We start from the raw sequence: 18106 nt of genomic DNA, 5'->3' as shown, positions 1-18106 counted from the left end.
GTGTGTGTGTGTGTGTGTGTGTGTGTGTGTGTGTGCGCGTGCGCGCACGTGTTTCACCTGTCTTGTTTGACAGATGAAAGCAAAAATTCATTTCCTCAGCCAAACCAGTCCTGCCACATTTACTTGGCACTCAGTCAAGCCAGGCGAGGGGGGGGGGGGGGCGTGGTTTTACCTGAGACAGGTAGGATGGAAAAGCACCGGCATGCTGTCACTCATTCACACACTCGTATATCACTGAGAGGAACACACACACACACACACACACACACACACATCCTGCGGGAGTGAGTTTGATAGAGAGACACTTGTGCGGTAGAGAAAGGAGAGAGGGAGAGATAAAGGGATCTCTTAACAGACTGTTTGGATATTCATCTGTTCCTACTTTGTGTCCACCAGGAGAAACCGTCACGTCTGAAGAGTTCCACCTGAGTTAGACATCTATCCCTGTCCAACAGGTAACATGAATTTACCAAACAATTATGTGATGAATACGCAGTTAGATGACACTCTTAAGTCAGCGTTGTCAAACTGGTGATCCGCGGGCGTTTTGCGGCCCGCGTCATGGTCAAATGCGGCCCGCGACGATGTGGTCCTTGGTCTGCCCCGGGGTCTCCTTCCAGTGGGACGTGCAATTAATTAATTAATCAATTAATAGATAATCTTCATAATAACATTTTTTAAAGTGATATACTGTAGTTATAGCAGTGACTGAGACAACAGACTGAAAAAAACAAAGACTGCGCGCATGCGTGTCTCTGTGTCTGCGTGCCCAGTCTGCCCACCTCAAGTCACTTTTTTGACCAGTGCGGCCCAGACCCCAAAATGAGTTCGACAAGCCTGCTCTAAGTAGACTTTAAATCTGCAATCCGCAACGTTTGTGTCCTACGCGAGATTTGAACCTGCCTAAAGCTCATAAGCGCATTATCTCCCCTGGACAGTCGAGGATTCTCTCTGTGGGAAGACTGGTAGAAACTTGGCCTCCCACTCGGGAGAACTTGAGAGAATCCTTGACTTGGCTGGGGGAGATATTGCGGTTATGAGCTTTGGACAGTTCTACGTGTTAACCAGTAGATGTCCTACCTGACACTAGGTTGTAACTTTCTCAGTGGTAGAGAAGGGAGACCACCTCCAACATACCCTAACATACACATTGGTTAAATTAACATTTTATTAATTAAAAAAAGTTCTGGACTGCAGCATTAAAATCCAAAACCGTTAGTACTATAAGCAATCTGTTGTAAGAAGTAAGAAGAACCCAACAGGACACTGTGAGATTTGAGAGTGTAAAAAGGAATGAAATAAATAATTACACTCTCGGCCAAATTAACACTGAGGATTTTACCTTGTGTCCTGGTCAGTGTTGCCAGATCTGATTATAATAATTTCCCCGCAAGATTTTATTTGAAAATTGCCGATCTACAAGCTCACAACGCGTCGCGATGCGACGCGTTGTGCTATTTTCAAATAGCTGATGTGTATGTTAAAGTGCTCATGTGGCCCATAGTTGCTTCTTTTAGGCTGGTTCTCCTAGACCTGGTTGCTTGTTTCTCTCACAGAATCTGGCAACACTGGTCCTGATGATGAACGTGACATGCTCTGTGTCTCCAGAAGCATCGTGCTGTGTTTGTGTTTGATCGATGGATAAATCGAAGAGGTGTTCGAAGAGATGAGTTTTTAGGATACGACTTGACAAGATCGATGTCCCATTCTGGCGATGGTTACCCTGGCATCCCTGTTTTAGGCATGTCAATGTAGGCAAAGGTTTTCCAAAACTTCCACAGCTTTTCTACAAAATAGTGAATATAGCAGATCTACAAGCTAGAGTATGAATTGGGGCCTGTGTGGTTAAAGGTTTGTTCAGCAACCGTTTTAATTTGATAGTGGTGGTCTTTGGATCCTTTCTGTTTCTACTGCAAATGGTGCTGTTAGCGCCTTGTCCAAAGTGCTTTACAAAGTGCATTACATTCATCCACACACTCACACACACACACACACACACACACACACACACAGACACACACACACACACACACACACACACACACACACACACACACACACACACACACACACACACACACACACACACACACACTGTTAAGAAGAGTGACGTAGAGATCATGTAATCATTACGTAATCTCCTTGTCTATATTAACACACACACAGTGACACACATTGACACACACGCACTTGCACACATGCGTGCTTACATGCAAACATGCGTACATAAATGCATGCAGGCATGTTTTAATTCCAGTGTTCCAAGACAGAATCTCGTCCAGCTTCATTCCAGGTCAGGACAGTCATTCCTGACCGCCTAATCTGATCCCCAAAAAAAGAGTGTGTTTGTTTCTGAGTGTTAATCCATTTGTTGGAGGTTATGCTCTATATCTCTCTCTCTATCTCTCTCTCTCTATCTCACTCTATCTATCTCTCTCTATCTATCTCTCTATCTCGTACTAGAATTCAAAGAGTAAAAACATGACACACTCTGAGTCCATGGACCCAGTGGTCATTAGAAGTATTACAAAAAAAAAAATTCGGAACCACATGTCGTTTTTAGCTCTTTGCTGGCAGACCGTAAACGTTAAACAATGATTTGTACTTGGTTGTGCGCCAGGTGTCTTGCACCGACAATAACAGATCTACAAGCTCACATCGCGTCGGAGCGTGACACGTTGTGAGCTTGTAAATCTTATATTTTCGGTGCAAGCCATGGAGCGCAACCAAGTATAAATCAGGCATAACGCTCTCTGCGGGTCACGGCGGCTCACATTACTCAGGTGCCCAGCTCCAGGCATGACTGCGTTTTAAATAAACATCCAAGACGGGGGCAGAAGAATGCTGTTGTTTTGCACTTACAGATTGATTGATTGATGTGTATTTCAACAGCTGTCATATTGTATGTTGAGCTTGAATGGAAATGTAGTTCTTTATTTACAGTACCCAGGGATGTAGCTGAGCACAAAGTGCTCATTTACTGCAACGCCCTACACATAGACGCGCGCACACACACACACACACACACACACACACACACACACACACACACACACACACACACACACACACACACACACACACACACACACACAACACACACACACACACGCACACACACAAATTAAAAACCTGGGAGCTGCAGTGCATCCCTTATACTGTTGGCCACTGAGCAACTCCACTGGAGCAATTATAGGGTTCAGTGTCTTGCTCAAGGACTCTTTGACAATAACACAGGGGGAGCCGGGGATTGAACCGAGTGCCTTCCGTTTCCCAAGCGGCCGCTCTACCTCCTGAGCCACTGCCATCCCCCTAGGATGGCTGCTCAGATGGCTCAGACTATTTTAGGGGTTAAGTGTCTTGCTCAGGGACACTTCCACACATAGACTGGGGTGAGGAATCGAACCGACAAGCCTCCGGTTCCCAGACGGCCTCTCTATCCGCTCGGCTACAGCTGCACAGTACTACTTTCTCTCCCTGCTGGTCGCTCCATCTCATTTTCTACCCGTCTCTCATCTCTCCTCTTTTCTCTCCTCTTTCTCCCCCTCTCTCCTCACTCAGGATGTCCTTATACGGCAGTTTCCTGTCTGACGATCAGTTCCAGTGTTCCATCTGTCTGGATGTGTTCACCAACCCGTCGTCCACGCCGTGCGGTCACAGCTTCTGCATGGGCTGCATCACCAGGTACTGGGACGGCTCCAAGGTACGTTTTCCGCTTTTTTTTTTTACCCTTGTCCTTTAATTAACCCATTAAGACCAGAGGCCGATTCTACAAATGCCTTCTAAATCAATAGTTGTCAAACTGTTTAATGCCAAATTCGTACGTATTTGGCCACAGACCCCCCCAAGGTTTTGTGCCAGGGACCACAAGAAGAAAGGATTTGTGTAACATTTTTCAAACACTTTCTAGATGTTTTTTTTTTTTTTTTACAGCAGATGTACAAGCTCGTACTTGTACATCTGCTATTTTTGAGAACTACTGTTCTAAATCACCTAACCATCTAAATCCGAAGAGTTTTCTGAAAAACGTATAAAATCTCAAATGACACGGGTTAAAGAGTTAAAGAGTCAATCTGGGGCGTTCAAAAGTCAAAGTGGTGCAGAGGGAAAGTGAATGCCCGCTAACGCAAGACTAGGGGTCGAATCCTCCGCGGCGATTTGGGAGAAAAAGGAGGGGGGAGAAAGGGTAAATCTCCACTGGCACTCTTAACTTTCAGGCATGCTGCTATTCTGACCACACTCAATCAGTGATGTCACAGCTATCCAGCTAGCCAGCGTTCGTCAGTGCTGGATAGCCGAAACATTTGTTCTTTTGTGTGGCATAATGGAGAAATAAAAATCATCTTGTCACTCTGAGTGCGACCCTTCACTCGTTCATGTTTTAAGAGGACAACGCACCAGAGGAGTCAGTAACCAAAAAAAGTTTATTTTTCGTCAAATATTTTAACAAGGGCCTCTGGGCGGGGCAATGTGTCGCCGGATTCGGGTCCCGATCCCGGCGACCTTTGTTGCGTGTCACTCCCCATTTCCTGTCAGTCTATTGTCCTATCATTAAAGGCCCAAAAACAAATCTTTAAATATATATATACATTTTAACAACACAAACCTTGCATGGGGGTCCCAGGCACACAGTCTTTCATGAAAAAGTTTAAGAACCACTTGCTTTGATATCAGTCCGTTGTGGCCGGATTAGCTCCCATGGTTGGACGATTGATTGATTGATTGATTGATTGATTGATTGATTGATTGATTGATTGATTGATTGCAGTGTTGATTTTGACAGCAAATTTTGATTTAGTTTTAGTCATAGTCTTTTGAATACAATTCCATTTAGTTTTAGTCATATTTTAGTCATCTAAAATGTTTCAGTTTTTGTCTAGTTTTAGTCGACTAAATATCATAAGATTATAGTCGACTAAATCTACAGTTGATTTAGTCGACTAAAATGTATTATGGCGGTGCCTTGATGGCGTCGTAATGGCTGATTTTACACTTGGTTGCATGCTGAAAATAGCAGATCTACAAGCTCACAACGCGTCGCGCTGCGACGCGTTGTGAGCTTGTAGATCTGCTATTTTCAGAGCGCAACACCCGAGCACAACCAAGCAGAAAATGATTTGTCTTTTAGTTCGTTCTACTGGATCTCTTCTCCATTAGTCCCTCACTAACATTTTAGTCTAGTTTGTATTTGTTGATGAAATTGTCAATATATTTAGTCTTAGTTTTAGTCATCGTAGCTTAGTTTTTCTTTAGTTTTTCTTTAGTTTTCGTCAGTGAAAAAAGGTAGTCGACGAACGTCTTTCGTCATAGTTTTAGACGACGAAATCAACACTGATTGATTGATTGATGCTTCCATTCCCAGGTGTGTCAGTGTCCTCTGTGTAAGAGGAGCTTCCAGAAGAGGCCAGATCTGCAGATCAACAGAACCCTGAGGGAGATCACAGAACAGTTCAAATCTATGAGCGTAGCCGTGACAAGAAGATCAAGTATAGGGGGAGGGAAGGAGAGGAAAGTAGGAGGAGGAGGAGGAGGAGGAGGGGGGAGGAGGAAGAGGATGGGAGGGAGCTGGGATGCCAGACGTTTTATTTCTCGAGCTGAAGAAGAAGCTGCCACGAGGACAGAGGACACCGATGATCATCATCCCTTCAGAATCACAAAGTCAAGGTGTGTGTGTGTGTGTGTGTGTGTGTGTGTGTGTGTGTGTGTGTGTGTGTGTGTGTGTGTGTGTGTGTGTGTGTGTGTGTGTGTGTGTGTGTGTGTGTGTGTGTGTGTGTGTGTGTGTGTGTGTGTGTAATTAACTTTAGGCATTATGGTTAACGTGACGTGGGTTTGGTGTGGTTAAGGTCAGGGTAAGGATGCATGCTGAGAGCAGTTTAGGATCCTATACGATACATGCTGCTCTTTAATCTGACTTCCTGTACCGCATTATTTCCAAAAGGCAATCCTTTCGCTACGTCATGCTCACCCATGTCCACTCTGGGGTCTTCAGTGCCCAACCAGAGTCCCGCTCGCCGCCATGGTCCAGGCCCAGGCCTTGAACCACGGTGCCGGTGGGCCTCCACCGCTGCCCCCAGGCCGTAGACGCTTCACCGTGTCCGGGGTAGACGACAGTATGAACGTGCCTCTCTGTGAGGTCCACCGAAGGGGAATACTGGTACGGCATGAGCGTGTACTTTATATGAACATAGTTTTAATTGTTTCAAACACATTTTCAAGCTCCTAGGTTTTTGTTGTTGCATAATCGTTGTTATTGTAAAATAATAATGTTTGTGTTTTACATACTACTGTGTGAGCAGTTGTAGACAGATGCTAGTTGTGTTATTTAGAAGATAAATGCAAAGTATTTTATTTAGATAGATGATAATTATGTTATTTAGAGTGATTCTATGTATGATTTTTAGATGCTAGGTTGTATGTGTACCTGTACCCTAGTTTCTTTGTAGCACATACTTGTTTTCTAAGCATTAATTCCTTGACCATTAACTAATTAGGTTATTGGTTGATAGGTTGAAAGGTTCATATCATTTACTCTGACCTTGTTTTTTGTACATCTTTCAGGTTAAGACCTGATGAATGACAAAAAAAAGGGAAACATGATTACATGTACATTTTAAGAGTACTGTGTCAAGTATTATAAACAAGATCATACAAACTCATCATACTAGTATGGCAACAGACGGTATAGCCATGCTATTTTAGAATTTTATTTTAGGTTTTAAAATGCTGTAATTTGAACATTGTTCTTTCATCTCCAGGTGTACTGCAGGACAGACAGGGTGTGTATCTGTCCTGAGTGTGAGACGTTGGACCACCAAGACCACGATACTGTGTCTCTGGAGTCTGAATGGCAGGAGCAGAAGGTAAGGTAGGATGGAGGAGAGAGAGAGAGAGAGAGAGAGAGAGAGAGAGAGAGAGAGAGGAGAGAGAGAGAGAGAGAGAGAGAGAGAGAGAGAGAGAGAGAGAGAGAGAGAGAGAGAGAGAGAGAGAGAGAGAGAGAGAGAGAGAGAGAGAGAGAGAGAGAGAGAGAGAGAGAGAGAGAGAGAGAGAGAGAGAGAGAGAGAGGTGTGGGGATGGAGTTAGGGAGGGGAGGGAGGGAGGGATGGATGGATGGAGGGATGGATTGAGAGAAAGGGTATAGGGAGGAAGAGTTATCACCAGGCAAGTACTTTCTAACAAGACATAGGGCCCTATTTAAAGGATCTATAGTACATACTATATGGTCTAAGCAAATTTCCCAAACTTTTCAGGCTGCGACCCCCCAAAATGGGGGTTCTTACGTAATATTTGACAATTTGGCCATTTTGGTATTAGAAAGGTCTTAAAAGTCATTAAATTGTAACGTTAGAAACGTGCAGATGCCAGATACCCTGTATACACTTATACTGTATGTTGGTTTGTTTACTGTTGAGTGAGAAAACAATGTTGCACATTAAGCTAATCATCTGGGGACTCCCCACAATAACTCATACATAATGTGAACTCAAAAGGCGCAAGGGGCAAAGGTGCTGTATTTGTTTTCTTAATAAATCTTAATTAGCTTTGGGTGTAACATGAATTAAACCAATTTGTGCGTGCGTGCGTGTGTGTACGCAGGCCCTGCTGAGTGTGTCGGAGCAGGACACTCAGGACATGATCAAACTGAGAGTCCGAAAGATCGAAGAGATCAGGATGTCTGTGTCCGATCTAGAGGTAGGACACACACACACACACACACACACACACACACACACACACACACACACACACACACACACACACACTTTGTATTACTGTCTATTGGCTGACTCATAAATGTAATAACATTGGTTGCAACTAACTGTTGAACAGAGGTTGACAAATTGGTTCTTGCAAAAGTGGCAAAGTGAACTTAATAGTATGACCTCATGTGACCTCTATGTAGAGTTCAAACAAGTTGCATGCCATGCCTTTTGCTATATCTGTATGAATATTGAATATATGTATTCTATACTGTCTATACTAATTATGAATCTGTGCTCCATATCATGTGTACATGGTCTATGAGTTAAATCAATGTTGATGATGACTATCCTAAACATAACCTGAATCTTTACCTAATTGTAAGTGTAACTCAAAAAATCATTTTTAACCATAACGTAACCATTTGGAAAGTTGTCCCTCACAAATGATACGTAGCTTGCGAGGCTAGTTCAGGCAGTACATACTCGAGAGGTTACCTGCTCATTACTATGTGGGTGTATACACAATGTTATGCAAGACCCATACGTCATACACTGACGTGGCAATCAGCTGACCAATTGGGTGGGTTATTTAAGCTCAAGTAAATCTGCGTTCCTTACGCTGTACGTGTCCCTGGTTTGTTGTTATGCGGCTGTTTGCTCCCACCGCCACCCCAGCACCACCAGTGGGCTCTGCTATTGGTTCTGTTCCCCATGGGGGCTTGTTATTGTATATCTATCTCCCTGCTCTTAATGGTTAATGATGGTTGTGTAATTGTGCTGAGCAGGGAGAAAAATGTAGCCTGAACGCCAAGATAAAATCTTACATCCACACTTGTATTCTCGTTCTATAATATTGGTTCTAATCGTGAGTTATCTGACTGAACTTCTATTTCTGAAATTCTAGTAGGTCATATTCGTGGGGACACTTGGCCCTCACAAGTATAGTAATACAAGTACACAAACAAACACTCTCTATACCCCCCCCCCCAGGTAGCTGTGGAGCGTGAGACAGCGGGCAGTGTGTGTGTGTTCACGGCCATGGTGAGCGCGGTGGAGAGGAGCCAGGCGGAGCTCCTGGAGGTGATGGAGATCAGCCGGCGGGCGGCGGAGCACCAGGCGGACGCCCTGATACGACAGCTGGAGCTGGAGGTCAACGAGCTCAAGAGGAGAGGCCACGCCCTCTCTGAGCTCGCCCAATCAGAGGACCACATCCACTGTGTCAAGGTAAAGAGAAAAGACCATAAATTAAAAAAAACTTTCACTTTTAGACCAGTTATAACCCGGTTTTAGACGGAGGTCTAATAACCGACTATGGCTCACTGGGTACTTATATCACCGACTTCCTGTCTTCGCTCACTTCCTGTTGTTATAGAGCTTTCCCGCCCTCTCCACCCCTCCACCAACCAGAGACTGGTCTGGGGTGTCCGTGAACTCTGACCTGGGAACGGGGACCGTTTATAGGTCGCTGGCTGCCCTGATGGAGAGGTTCCGGGAAGAACTGAAGCACATAGCTGAGATAGGTGAGTGAAGCCTCATTTAGACTTTGTTGTACGACCCCCTTGGCTTTCACTGACGTGTTTTCAACAGAAAATGGTGTAAACTAGCCTTAACACTCGGCTACATGTACAGACCGTGAGTCTAAAGGACAGATTCAAGCTACACTCTTTCATTTCCTACTCTGTATTTGAACCGCGCGGTCCAAGTGCTTAAAGCTTTCACCACCGAGCTAATAGAGCCTGACTGCTTGCTCAGGGGAGAAATGTAATTTTGATCTTCAGCCAGCCATTTTTCAAATGTATTGTCTTATTAATAGTCTTAATATTTCAAACATTCATTGTATGTTCAAGGTGTTTTAAAATTGCATGTATCTTTCCTCCTCTACTATGTATTTGAACCCGGGTCTCCTGGGCAAGTGCTGACATTTTGTTACTAAAGTTACTAAAACTGAGTGTCAGAGTTTAACCCAGCACAGTTCAATACTGCCCCCTAATGGTTTGATAAAGTGTCATAGTTTATAACCTTGCTGTTTGGCAGAAACCTCCCATGTCCATATTCTAACTTTTTGTTTCTTTGTAAATGTAATCTCTTGGCTCAAAAGAGTTGGAGGTTTTAACTCAAACATGTGATCCTGATCCTGATCCATGTGTTGTGGTTCCACTCCAGGTTTTCCCGGCTCAGTGTTGGAATCCAGTCCGGTCCGGAATGCACCCAGTGAGTGCCTTTTAAACAGCCCTATGTACTGTATGATCTGTCAGTGATTAGTAACAGTAAAGCATTTACCAAAACAAATAAACATAATTTAACATAATCCTTAAATTCATAGGGTTTAAGAAATTCAGTTTTAGACATTTTGCTATTTTTTTCTTTTTCTTTTAGAGGTGAAGAGGATGCAAGACTATGCAGGTATGTTACATGTAAAAAACAGAGGATGAATACACATAATACACATAACATACCCTTGAAATCATAGCTACAAATCTAATGTTTGATTTTTTGTTATGCTCTTTATCTCTCTGTCTGTCTGTCTGTCTGTCTGTCTGTCTGTCTGTCTGTCTGTCTGTCTGTCTGTCTGTCTGTCTGTCTCTCTCTCTCTCTCTCTCTCTCTCTCTCTCTCTCTCTCTCTCTCTCTCTCTCTCTCTCTCTCTCTGTAGTGGACATGACTCTGGACTCCAACACCGCCCATCCCAGGCTCGTCCTATCAGAGGACATGAAGCAGGTGAGATCGCCTGTCAATCAAATTAAACACCATTTCAATTTGATGTATCTCTGTTGTCAGGCAGAAACCAGCTAATTCCAACATGTTCATTTTTCAGGAAATGACAAAAACGAAACATAAAGTGGAGTTAGGAGGTTTTGTTCATCGTTGATAAGAACAGCTGAATGGACCTCCAAGCTCTCAATGAGGTTGGAGGTCAAAAGGGGGTGGAGCCTGGCAAAACCAGCTAACTCCACCCCCCTTTGATGGACTTAGCAGAAAGTTTGGGGATCCAATGGAGTTAGCTGGTTTTGTCAGAAGTGCTTTTTAATACTTTTCATTGCTTCAATATGTGTTTAACCAGCACACACATGTAAAGGGTGTTCAATAGCACTGATTTATGAAAAAAAATTAAAAGCTCAAAAAATGTGTTAGCTGGTTTTTGCCCGACAGCAACAATATGTTCAAAGAAACGTCCTAAGTTGAAACAAAGCTGTGTCCAAAACTGTTCACTTTTCACCATTTAAATTTAAAAATGTGCCGCATTATGAGCTTGTAGATAAGCTACTTTTGCTGTTTTTGTGTGACAATTGGTATGAGGAAATAGGGCATTAATTTACGAAAAAGCATTATAGGGCTAAGAGGTTTCTGCCTGATAGCCATGAAATAATATTGTTGTTGTTGTTGTTGCTATTATTTTCACTGTTGTTGCTATTACTGTGTTATTATGTGTTTTGTCATCACAGGTGAAGTGTGGCGAGCGTCACCAGTTGGTCCCAGACAACCCGGAGAGGTTTGACAGAGTGGTGTGTGTTCTGGGCAGAAAGGCTATTACATCTGGCAGACACTACTGGGAGGTAAAGGCTGTGTGTGTGTGTGTGTGTGTGTGTGTGTGTGTGTGTGTGTGTGTGTGTGTGTGTGTGTGTGTGTGTGTGTGTGTGTGTGTGTGTGTGTGTGTGTGTGTGTGTGTGTGTGTGTGTGTGTGTGTGTGTGTGTGTGTGTGTGTGTGTGTGTGTGTGTGTGAATGTAGAAATACACTGTTACTTGAGTAAAAGCACAAAAGTATTGCTATCAAAATGTACTTAAAGTACCAAAGTACTCATTATGCAGAATTTCCCAAGTTTTAAAATGTATAAAATGTATACAAATCTAGCAGATCTACAAGCTTAAAATGTGACGCATTGCGACGCATAGATCGGCTATTTTCAAATGGCCGAAATGTATATAGGGCTGAAGTGGTTAATGTACTGTATGTTTTGTAATAATAATCAAAATCTACAAAGTAACTAAAGTTTTCAAATAATTGTGGAGTGGAGTAAAAGTACAAAATCTGTCTTAGATGTAGTGGAGTACAAGAAAAAGTATTGGAAATTGGAAATACTCAAGTAAAGTGAAAAATACCTAAAAATTGTACTCAAGTACAGTACTTGAGTACATGTACGTTGTACATGTACTAATCTGAGTTCCCAGAAGTTTTTCGCCTCGCATACAAACGGGAGCGGCGAGGAACTTCTGGGCCAGAGCCCTGGTATTTGTGGGCGGGATGTAACTTACGCTCAGAATCTGAGCGGACACGTCACTTACCGGTCTGAGAGCTGTGCAACTCGTCTAAAAAGTCCGACGAGAGGCAAACAGCAGTACACAACAATGGCGGCCGCAATGTCTCAAGGGGAAATTGCTTCCCGTCGCTCCTATTTACATCTAACACCCACTGCGTGGATCCCGCCCCCTTTTCTTCATTGGCTGTTGATTTGAATCAGAACTCAGTGGCCGCGCCCCTGTTGTTCAGGCTTTGAGCCGAAGCCTCCCAGACTATACATGTACTAACTTTCCACCACTGATATTACACAAAATGAGTGAGAGTTTGAAAATGGTCTCTCCGCTCCTTCTCTTTGTGTATTTGTGTGAATTAGCTGAAAATTGTGTTTCACGATTCTGTTGCTATTCTTTTTTCCCCTGTAACCAGGTCGAGGTGGGCGGGAAGACCGACTGGGATCTGGGCGTGGCCAGCCAATCAATCGGCAGGAAGGGAAAGGTTGACGTCACCCCTTGCAACGGATACTGGTTCCTCAGCTTGAGAGACAAGTGGGTTTTGTGGGTTCACTCACTACAGATATACATTATCCACAGTACAGCCCGACCAATGGCAGGTGTTAGAGTCCGAACCCGATTCTAGAGAGATCAGAACCACTGATGAACCATGTTTTGACCAATATTTGGTGCATATTTAGTCTCTAATCAATTTGAAACCATTTAACTTGCAAGCATATTAGTGACTATAAATAAGTACATGATAGCTTAAAAAAATCACACGTAACCTGAACTTAATTTTATTCATCCACATTTATTTATTCAAATAATATTTGTTGTACGAAGAAAGCCAGATCTACAAGCTCACATCCAGTGTTAATTTTGACAGCAAATTCTGATTTAGTCTTAGTCAACAAAATTAACACTGCTCACAACACGTGGTGTGAGCTTGTTGATCTGGCTTTCTTCGTACGACAAATATTTTTTGGGGAGGGATACATTATCAACAGCAAATTGAACCCCTTGTATGTCCATGCCATGTCTTATGGTATTAAGTTGTATGCATGTGCCATTGCCTGTACTGCAACACTTGCCCTGCTGCATGGATAATCAAGTATGCAATCTTATAACCAGCTGACATGCAACAATAGAACAAGCTTCTGTTCCTATCTAGCGAGCTGGCATAACAAACAAAGCAGCAGTGATGAGTCCAAAGGTCAAAAGCCTCGATTAAAGCCATAGTGTCCTACTGCTAGATGTCTTCCTTTGTCCCGACAGTGGAAGACATTAAAAGGCGTAATAAGTGTTTATTACTGATACGCTCTATATTCTGGTAGTAGGCTAATCATTGCTATAGAGCAGGGGTTCTCAAACTTTTTCAGCTGAGACCCAAAAGATTAATTTGGTGTCTCCTTGGGACCCTAACTTACAAACAACCCAAATGAGTTAACCACTTAAGCACTATGTAATAGTGAAAATAGCTGATCTTCAAGCTCACAACGCATTGTGACACGTTGTGAGATTGCAGATCTACTAGTTTCAAAACATTTTAAATGTACGGATGATGTTCTGAAATTATTTTAAAAAATGTTTCAAATAATTTGACATTTTCACAGATAGTATTTCTGAAAATCCTTAGAAATAATAATGAGAAAACAAAATGTAGGTGATGTGAAAAATAAATTGATATTTATTTGCGCAACCCAAAATGGGTCCCGACCCAATCTTATAGAGTGTTTGTTCAGAAACAAAAAACAGGGGTTTCCATTTCTGTCCAGCTCCTTAGTAACCTTCCCAGACTTTTCTCATTTCACGAGGAGAAAAGCCTGGTAAAGAACGTGAAAGTGTCTATATGGCAGGACTTTGTTGTACTAAAGTGGTCTTTTTTGACCATCACACAACACATCATTTCCTTGGGCGGTACCTCTCGCCCAGCATACAGTAGCTCTTTAGTAAACAGAAAATCATTTTTTACAACAAACATAACATTAAAACAAATCACCCTCAGTGTGAAGTAAGCAGTGACTTTGATGCGTTTATTTCATTGAGCTGATACTAGGAATTCACTTGGAAGCAACAATGTTAAATCCCTGTCCATTCATTTCTATAGGCTGCTTGAAGCAAATCACAGCCAGGAGTTGCAAATGCTGCTAATTAAAGAAAAAATTAAGTGGGGATGCATAGTGTGCATTGTGCGTGCGTGCGTGCGTGCGTGCGTGCGTGCGTGCGTGCGTGCGTGCGTGCGTGCGTGCGTGCGTGCGTGCGTGCGTGCGTGCGTGCGTGCGTGCGTGCGTGCGTGCGTGCGTGTGTGTGTGTGTGTGTGTGTGTGTGTGTGTGTGTGTGTGTGTGTGTGTGTGTGTGCGTTCACACTTTGCCTTCCCGTGTGTGTATGTGTTTATAAGTACCGGGCGTGTGTGTGTGTTTGTATGTATGTGTGTGTGTGCACGCACACGCGGCCAGTGTGCGCATGCGTATCTTTTGAAGTGGCACTGTGGTCCTGTTTGTGTTGCCAATGTTACTAATCAGTTGCAGAAGTTTGTGCAACAGACAGTGATAAAAAAAATCACAATACGTCACACTTATAGCAGCACCTCTGCCAAGGAGGTTATCTTTTGATGCTGTTTGTGTCTGTCTCTGTCTGTGTGTGAGCAGGAAAACCACTGGGCCAATTTTCATTAACCGCATGAACCCTAGCATCACTACTCCGGCGGGGGAATGTTATAGCAGATTTACAAGCTATGCGTATTAAGCTTGTAGATCAGCTATTTTGGGTTCAGAGAGTGGAAAAGTAGGGGGCCTAGTATAGATCCCTGGGCGACACCAGTCAAGTTAAAGGAGAATTTTGGACTAAGTTTTTCTTACCTTTTCTAGGATGTTATGATATCTTAGGATGAATGGTACAGTAGAACAATTTCATAACTCTATCCCGGTCCACCACAGCTTAAAACGTGCGCGGATAGGCCTTGCGTTAGATCGCATATTTTAATATTTTTTAGATCTGACGTTCATAGTGACAGAACACTATGCAACCAAAAAAACCTAAGTCTCGCTAGACGAAATTGAAATCTCGAGATTTCAATCTCATCTAGCGAGACTTCTGGGTTTTTTTTCTTTCTTTTTCATAGTGACAGTGTTCTGTCACTATGAACGTCAGATCTAAAAAAAAAAAAATCTCCTTTTAAGGTGTAAGACAAGTGGTAAAACGTTGTGGATGGATGTAACATGGGCCTGGGACAAAGGCACCCAACTACAGTGTTTCTAAACAAATCTAGCCTAATATGATTTGCTTTGTGTAATGCACCTGAACACATCACTAATCCACCAACCAGTGTTAATGTTGTTGACTAAGACTAAAAGACTAAGATTTTGATATTTAGTCGACTAAGACTAGACTAACAATTTCAGATGACTAAATAGGACTCAAACTAAATGGTGTGTTATTCAAAAGATTAAGACTAAAGACTAAATCAGAATTTACTGTCAAAATTAACACTGCCACCAACAGCCCAAACATCAAATGGAGCAGCAAACAGTCAGGTCCGAAAATGGAAAAATCCCCCTGGAAAACATTTTGGTAGGCATTTTTGAGGATAGGTTTCTATAAGATTGGCACACGGCATAAATATATATCTGTGTATTCTGTTGATGTTGTTACGACACTGATCGCGGGTGTTTTGTTTTTGCTCAGTGCAGGATATGCGATGACACAGTGACTGTGTATATTTGTTCCTGCATAGTGCAGGGTACTGTATCGGTTGTATACTGTCGTATAAAGTCGTTCATTATGGCATTTTTATGTTGTTTCTTTTTTTTTACCCCTAGCTAATTGTGTAGCTAGCTACTCTGGGGTACTTTTTTTACTCTGTGTTTGTACTTTAACTGCTTTGCTGCCTCTGGCGACTGAATTTTGCCTGTGGGATCAATAGAGCTCTATCTATCCTAAATGGATTCAGTACATAAAAATAATATAGAAACAACACAAGTGCTTTTCCTCTTTTACAACAAAATTACAACAACGTTGTTTTTTGTTTCGTTTTTGTGTTTTTCCGGTCCTGACTATCTCCTCTCTTCAGGAACAAATATGCGTTCCGCACAGAGCCCTCCACAGACGTACCGCTCAGTCTCCGACCACAGAAGATCGGTGTGTTTGTGGACTACGACAAAGGCCAGGTGCAGTATAATAATAATAATAATAATAATAATAATATCTCAATATAGTGTACTACTGCAATATGTAGTGGGGGGGTCCCTGCTTCATCTGTCTCTCAGCTAAGAGGTCCTTGGCCTGAAAAACGTTTGTAAAGCCCTGATATAGGGTATAAGTGGTTAAATTTACATCATTGAATTTCTGCTCTTCTTGCTTGATCTGTTATCTCCACAGGTTTCCTTCTACAACGTGGACGCTAAGGTCCACATCTACACCTTCACGGACACGTTCACAGAGAGAATCTACGGGTTCTTCAGCCCCTGCACCAACAAGTCAGGGAAGAACGACGCCCCGCTGACCATCACACCTGTAAACATGATGGAATGATACGTATATGTGTTTACTAGGGATGCACGACTATTGACATTTTGGCCAATATCCGATTACCGATTAAATTGCATGGTCAAATCGACCAATACCAATACCGATATTACAATTACTGTTATACAGTAACTGTGATTCTGGGAATTCTTATTACCTGATTTATTAGGCCTACTGATTAAGGCCTTTTAAGGCCTACTAAGAGTTCAAAACTCTTAAATGTAACATTTTGACAACTTGATTGATCCTGACAAGTTACTCAAATATATGTTCACATTTTGTACATACTATAAGCATGTATCTATGTGCACAAAAATATATTGTACATACCGGTAAGCATGTATTTATGCGCACAGACAGAAGCATGAATGTACATTACATGTGCACACACACAGACGTGCACAAACGAATATACACATGGACACACACACACACACACGCACACACACACACACACACACACACACACACACACACACACACACACACACACACACACACACACACACACACACACACACACACACACACACACACACACACACACACACACACACACACACACACGCGCACAATTATTTTTGTTTATGATAGAAACTTGGCAAAAATCCTCCATTTGTAGTTCATAAATTTCAACACTAAAGCGCACCCTTCTACAGACAACAGTGTGTTTGACAATGATATGATGCAAGAAGATAATATTGAACAGTGAGGATGATAATGCCTTCGATCTTAATGGTTTTTAAACTATATTCATTATATCCCTGGCTGCGTTGTAAAGAGCTCCTCTTAGGAGAGGAGCTGAAAGTTTCTCCTAGATGCATTTACAAGACATGCTTAATTATACAGTGGTGTTTTTTATTGTTTTATATTCATGTCCTTTATTGATTTGTGAAACATTTCCTCACCATCCTGGTTAGAAGTACTTTGTTTGTGATGTTTGTTTATGAACACAAACATTGATTTTCCCCTATTGTTACTTTTAGCTTAGGTCAAACGATACAATAGTTTTATCATTACTGTATGCTTGACCTGCACACGCACGCACGCACACACGCATTGTGTACAGGCATATTTTCATGTGTGCATACTACATATACCATACATATACATATAAAGTATATATACATACAATATATATGACGGAAATGGTGGAGTTACACTAATGTTCCTAGTTGTTTTAATATAAATGTAAATAAGATGTTACTTTAAGTGGTAGCTGTACAGAAATCAGTATAAAGAAGGGCGTTTCATGTTTGTATAACATTTTCCATGCAGAAAATGTATTATATATCGCCGCTGTCGGGTGGAAACCTTGTATAAAGCCGTTACTTTTCAGGAAATGGAAAAAAAGAACCAGAAAAAAAGTTAGTTATTATTTAGTCACAAGTTCTTGTTCATACTTTTCATTTGTTAAATAAAACTCACAGACAAACTTAACCACTTTCAACATCATTTTCCTGATGGCTGCAGTTACACGTTTTCAACACTAGAGGGCCGAATCACCACAACTATGAAGTCAAGGGTAACATGTTTGCTGCAGTGGTGGACAGTAACTTGGTACATTTACTTAAGTACTTTGTACTTTTTACTTGAGTCATTTCTTTTGAATATCTGTACTTTACTGTATTTTCACGCTACATTTCAAAGACA

General features: G+C 42.2%; 1 protein-coding gene across 1 annotated transcript; it reads left to right on the top strand.

The window, feature by feature from the left end:
* Nucleotides 1-241: 241 nt before the first annotated feature.
* On the top strand, nucleotides 242-17887 carry LOC308101563 (E3 ubiquitin-protein ligase TRIM39). Its single transcript, XM_080450984.1, has 15 exons — nucleotides 242-455; nucleotides 3562-3703; nucleotides 5363-5512; nucleotides 5939-6154; nucleotides 6756-6860; nucleotides 7594-7689; nucleotides 8691-8924; nucleotides 9073-9220; nucleotides 9864-9911; nucleotides 10077-10103; nucleotides 10352-10416; nucleotides 11142-11252; nucleotides 12362-12480; nucleotides 15999-16095; nucleotides 16307-17887. Exons 2-15 carry the CDS (start codon nucleotides 3563-3565, stop codon nucleotides 16457-16459), a joined length of 1710 nt encoding a protein of 569 aa, XP_080307110.1. The 5' UTR covers nucleotides 242-455; nucleotide 3562; the 3' UTR covers nucleotides 16460-17887.
* Nucleotides 17888-18106: the final 219 nt, after the last annotated feature.

This window comes from Gymnoscopelus braueri (genome assembly GCF_963280865.1).
Source record: "Gymnoscopelus braueri genome assembly, chromosome: 15".
NCBI lineage: Eukaryota > Metazoa > Chordata > Actinopteri > Myctophiformes > Myctophidae > Gymnoscopelus > Gymnoscopelus braueri.
Note: the sequence above shows the minus strand (reverse complement) of the source record. Positions and strands in the feature narration are given on the sequence as shown.

What these genes read in the sequence shown, in the direction of transcription:
- LOC308101563 (XM_080450984.1), top strand. Translation starts at nt 3,563, where the DNA reads ATGTCCTTATACGGCAGTTTCCTGTCTGACGATCAGTTCCAGTGTTCC. An exon ending in TGTCTGTGTCCGATCTAGAG is followed by an intron (nt 7,690 to 8,690) that starts GTAGGACACACA and finishes CCCCCCCCCCAG; the next exon opens with GTAGCTGTGGAGCGTGAGAC. An exon ending in TGGACTACGACAAAGGCCAG is followed by an intron (nt 16,096 to 16,306) that starts GTGCAGTATAAT and finishes TTATCTCCACAG; the next exon opens with GTTTCCTTCTACAACGTGGA.